This window comes from Schistosoma haematobium, chromosome 4 (genome assembly GCF_000699445.3).
Source record: "Schistosoma haematobium chromosome 4, whole genome shotgun sequence".
Lineage (NCBI taxonomy): Eukaryota > Metazoa > Platyhelminthes > Trematoda > Strigeidida > Schistosomatidae > Schistosoma > Schistosoma haematobium.
This window is the reverse complement of record NC_067199.1, coordinates 38,887,976-38,893,005: the sequence shown is the minus strand read 5'-3', so window position 1 is coordinate 38,893,005 and position 5,030 is coordinate 38,887,976. Positions and strand designations below refer to the sequence as shown.

The 5,030-nt window shown below is 35.3% G+C and overlaps 1 protein-coding gene across 1 annotated transcript; it reads right to left on the bottom strand.

Moving 5' to 3' along the window:
* Window positions 1-180: 180 nt before the first annotated feature.
* On the bottom strand, window positions 181-4,538 carry MS3_00000491 (uncharacterized protein; the record flags this gene model as incomplete). The annotated part of the gene is made up of 3 exons (XM_051208235.1): window positions 4,507-4,538; window positions 531-716; window positions 181-480 (listed from the first exon to the last, which is right to left on the bottom strand). Coding segments are annotated over exons 2-3 (336 nt in total), but the record flags the coding sequence as incomplete, so codon positions are not given.
* Window positions 4,539-5,030: the final 492 nt, after the last annotated feature.

The window sequence follows — 5,030 nt, the reverse complement described above, 5'->3', positions numbered from 1 at the left end:
TGAGTACATCCTATACAGAACAACCAAATGATCATGATAAATTCTCTCCATTTCCGCTCAACCTACCTTATCTCTGAACTTCTCCATATTTGTACACGGAGTGATTTTGGTATCATGACCTACTGAATCATCCTGAATAAATTGATAGACATTAATTCACAAAATGTCATTACTACTTACAACGTATGTACTTGCAGCGACGAAGTCAATACTAACTTTTATGTAATTTCGACGTGTAAATGAATACTCTTGTAATGCTTTGAATAAGTCGGAAGCAAATTTGAAACCTCCTTTCAATATACAAATCACGTAGACAGATTGTACACCAGATTTCTCATAATCACTCAGTATATCAATAGACATTCTTTCCAAACGATTCTCAATCATTCCACTTGGAACCAAAATGGTTGAAATATGTTTTTCATAGATTTCTGGTAAAGTGAAATTCTTCGCTGAATATCCTTCATAACTATCATCAAACTAATTGAAAACACAGGTAAACAGATAGTGAAAACAATTTGAAAACTTACAATTATGCAGTCACTTTTGTAATCACGTGTAGTCATTTCAACGTTGTCAAATAATTTATTCACAATGAAGAAGAAATTACTGAGATTATATAGAGTGAAGCATACAGTTGATCATCCAACCAGATGTCTCGTCGCGTTAACCAATCAACTATCGACTTGATAGAAAGTCGAATTATGATAATAATTCTATAGGAGGAAATCGAGAATGAGATTGCTTGAAGAATATGTTGAATTCATTGTATTTCATTGTCACAAAGAAGTCACTTCGTTTAATCAGTTCGAAATAATAAGGATATTGTCAATGAGCATGATGAGATGGATATTTGATCACAGAGTAGTGAATTGTGTGAAAGGCTTCATCGTAATTCACATTTTAACACATAGATATTAATACAAAGAGGCACCAAATACATATGCACCACACAAATCTCTTTTGATATGTGTGAGGGCTGTGATGGTGCCCGGGTGCCCAGTTTATTGTAATGCAGTTGAATTGAGGACACTGAAGGAATATTTGTGAGTAAAGAGGATGATGACTCTGGAATATTGTATTGGAGACGACTCGATTGTGTGATCTGACAAAGATTTACTCATCATTGATGAAGATTGTGGAGACAAAATCGAGACTTGATTCAACTCACTCAATTGTAATTATGAATAGATGAAGAATGAAAACAATTGAACCTATTCGGAGTTCATCAACACTCAGATGTCTCGTCATCTATCGACCTGATAGAAAGTCGAATTATGAGTCGAATTATCAAGAAACATTGTTCCACTGATTGTATTACAGGAATAACGGTATTCTAGTGTTATTTACTCAAGTTCTTCACTCGATTACGTTGCTTGATAATTCACAAGGATTTATTGTATGAAATGAAATACAGATGATTGTTGTCATCAGGGAAACATGCAACTACTTGTTGCAATGTGTTAGGCATTAATTATTATAATCGGACAGATTGTGTGCATTCATAGTTGACTAAATTGAGATTATTCACCTTGTGCTAAGTTGTGCTGCAGATAGTTACTGGTGAAAATAATTATGGTACATTGGAATTATTAAATGGTGATTAGTGCATAAACATGATCTGATCATATTCACAACTATAAACTGATTGGCATTCATTAGCAGTGCCATGAGTGTTAGATGTGTGAGTTGTTGGTTAAAAGGAACTCTATTTCACTGTTTGTGTAACTACTCATTTCACACTAAACTAATTCAGTCTTGTTCCATTGAAAGAATACGCTTTTGTTAAAAGTGAGAATTTTCATATCATGTGAGTAGTCATTCTGATGATGAATGAACCATTCGTTTCATCATTAGGAATGGTGACGGCACCATCAATCCATCCATGATGGACAGTATTGTTGAAACGATACATTTATATAATTCAGTCAGATGTGCTTCCCTACATCAAATCTTGAATTTCAATTTCTTCAATTATAAATCTTACCAGAAATCTTCAACTACATTTCAGACTGATTATTACTCTTGAATATTCAATGGTAGTGTATGACCATAGAGTAATTACACTGGGACATTCTAACATACACAAGGAATGTAAATGAAGCCAGAGTAAGTTGACCTGGAGTAGACTTTTAGATTTCCAAGACTAATTATTGAATGAATAGATGAATGAATGCAAATTGCTTTGATGAAATTTGTTTATTTGAGTTTATTAACTAAACAAATACCATAATTTAGTTTAAAATTGACATAATCAAATCACAAATTAGTGTGGAATGTTAATGATAGCGTAAGTGAATTGACCGTGTTTATCTTGTTCATTGCCAAATCATATGCCTTCATAAGCGTTGTAATTCAATTCACACATAAGGTAATAATTACAAATTACAATTTAATGGTGACGATGATAATGATGATGAGGACGCATGGTATTTTTCATTATCTATGCTGACTGGTTGGATGTCATCGGTAAGACATTGTGAATGTTGCACTTTATATTACATGATCAATACAGTGCTCTATCAAAAATGGTAGTTTACGGAACAAGTCAATATCAGTAAGTTAAAATTTGACGTCTACACCACTCTCCAACATTCAGATATAAGCACTGTGAAATTGCATTACAACTTCCATGTTGTGGAACGATCGGTCTGGAGTTGTTCATTACTGTTCAGACTTTTGTCAGGTGACAGTTTATTTCATTGAAATCTATCACGTGATTTGTTCATTGTTCGCATGTACAAACGAATAGTGAATAAATTTGACACGTGTAAGAATTTGGATGATCCAAACGAGCCGTTTCTTATTGACAGCTGAGTAGTGAACTAATCAGTTAACCATAATATCTGAAAGACGTTTGTATTTTCAGTTTTCTGTTCCACTAAGAAAGTCTGAAAACACTGTGCGAAGTGGTCGGTGAGAGTCGAAATATGATCATCATCATCACTATCATCATACTGACGTCTGTCTGTAACTTATTCTTTCCTGAATATAAATACTGAATCACGTGCCTGAGAAGATAGTCAACATCATACGGAATTCTTACGATGAATTAAACTGCTAAATCGTACATTGAGGACAGCTTACAAACTCATTTGAAGTAATTGCCAGCGTTACACAAGGTTGCTTACTGTCATCCTCTCTCTTTTTCTTTGTGAGCGACTGGATTATGAAGACGTTAACATCTGGGATGAAGCACTGTATACAGTGTACATCTAGGATGCAGCTGGACGATCTAGAATTCACAGGTGATCTGGCTCTTCTATCGCAGCTGCAGCTTTAGCAACAGTAGGTCTCAACCTACACAAATGGATACAACAGGACATGCACCAATCAAATCATACTTGACGGAGAAGCTTTGGAGGATGTAAAACCTTTACATAGCTGGGCAGCATCATTGATGAGCACGGTGGATCTGATACAGATGTGAAGGCGCGAGTCGGCGAAACAAAAGCAGCACATCTACAAGTGAAGAATATCTGAAACTCAAAACAACTGTCTATCAACCAACACCAAAATCAGAATTTTCAATACAAAGGTCAAGACAATCTATAGTATAAGGTGGAAACTTGGAGAACTACGAAACCCATCATCCAGAAGATACAAGTGTTTATTAACAGTTGTCTACGCAAAATACTTCGAATCCGTTGGTCAGACATTATCAGCAACAACCTACCGTGAGAGAGATCAAACCAGATTCCAGAGGAGGAAGAAATCAGAAAGAAGAGCTGGAAGTCGATAGGATAGACATTGAGGAAAGCACACGACTGCGTCATAAGCGTTCACTTAGAATCCTCAAGGAAAAATAAGAAGAGAAAGACTAAAGAACACATAACGCCAAGAAATGAAGGCATACATGAGAAGAATGAACAAGAATTGGATAGAACTAGAAAAGAAGGATCAGGATAGAGTGAGTTGGAGAATGTTGGTCGGCAGCCTATGCACCAGTGAGGGTAACATGCATTAGGAAGTAATTTCTGACAACCCTTATATGATCGTTTATGTGCTCATTGCTTACCCTATTCATCACGTGTCAGTCTGATATCCATTATTCTTGTCTGAATATAAATATTGAGTCACGCCTAATCGAAACGAGTTCGCTCACTCACCTTCTCCTCTACGCCTCACTTCGTTTCGCTTCATTTCGTTCCGTTCCGTTTCGTCTAGTCTCGTCTCGTCTTGTTCACTTCGCTCTCTTCACTCCGTTTCTCTGATTGTCTGTCTGCATCAATGAGTGTTCGAAATATATCAATTCAAAATGCATTCTCGTATTTGACTTGCTTTATTCCGTTATTGTCCAACGTGAATTGAGTCGATAGTTATATACGAGGATTGAAGGCATGTATATTTCTACAACAATCAGCATACGTTCTAATTGGAGTCAGATCACAGCAATATACTAAACACTTCCCTATTCACCACTTGTATTCTCACTCAAGTAGCAAGTTTGTCCGGCAAATAGGAAGCATGTCTCAGCATCGATCGACCACTCCGCATCACACTTACCAAGAATCAATCACTAAACAATCTGACAATTGCTTTCATGAAATTACTAAGTTAACTGAGAAGAAACCAATTTAGAGGAGGTGACGATTGCATGTAAGAAATCAACACTGATCAACGTTAGAATGTCATATAAAGAGAATTAAGATGAATATTTCTGTAGAAATTTATCTTGAAAATAATAATAATAATAATAATAATAAACCACCAAATATGATTACGTTACGTGGGCGAATGAACAATAGATTGACCTTCGGAACCTGATATATGAGAATACTGTCTCATTATGACAAAACAAACAACAACAACAAACAAAAATGAAACTATCTATTGTTTCTCATAGACTATCTTCCTTATGATAGTGGCACGTACTTAAAGTAAATTTGTTTTGTTCCATTTTCTTTTCATATTTCTATTAGGTTAAGAAGTTAGGAATTCCAGTAATTCAATAAGTAAATTAGAGTGTAGATATTTAATGAAGAAAAACAGATTGGCATAGATTAGAATAAAATAGAATGGACTTATGA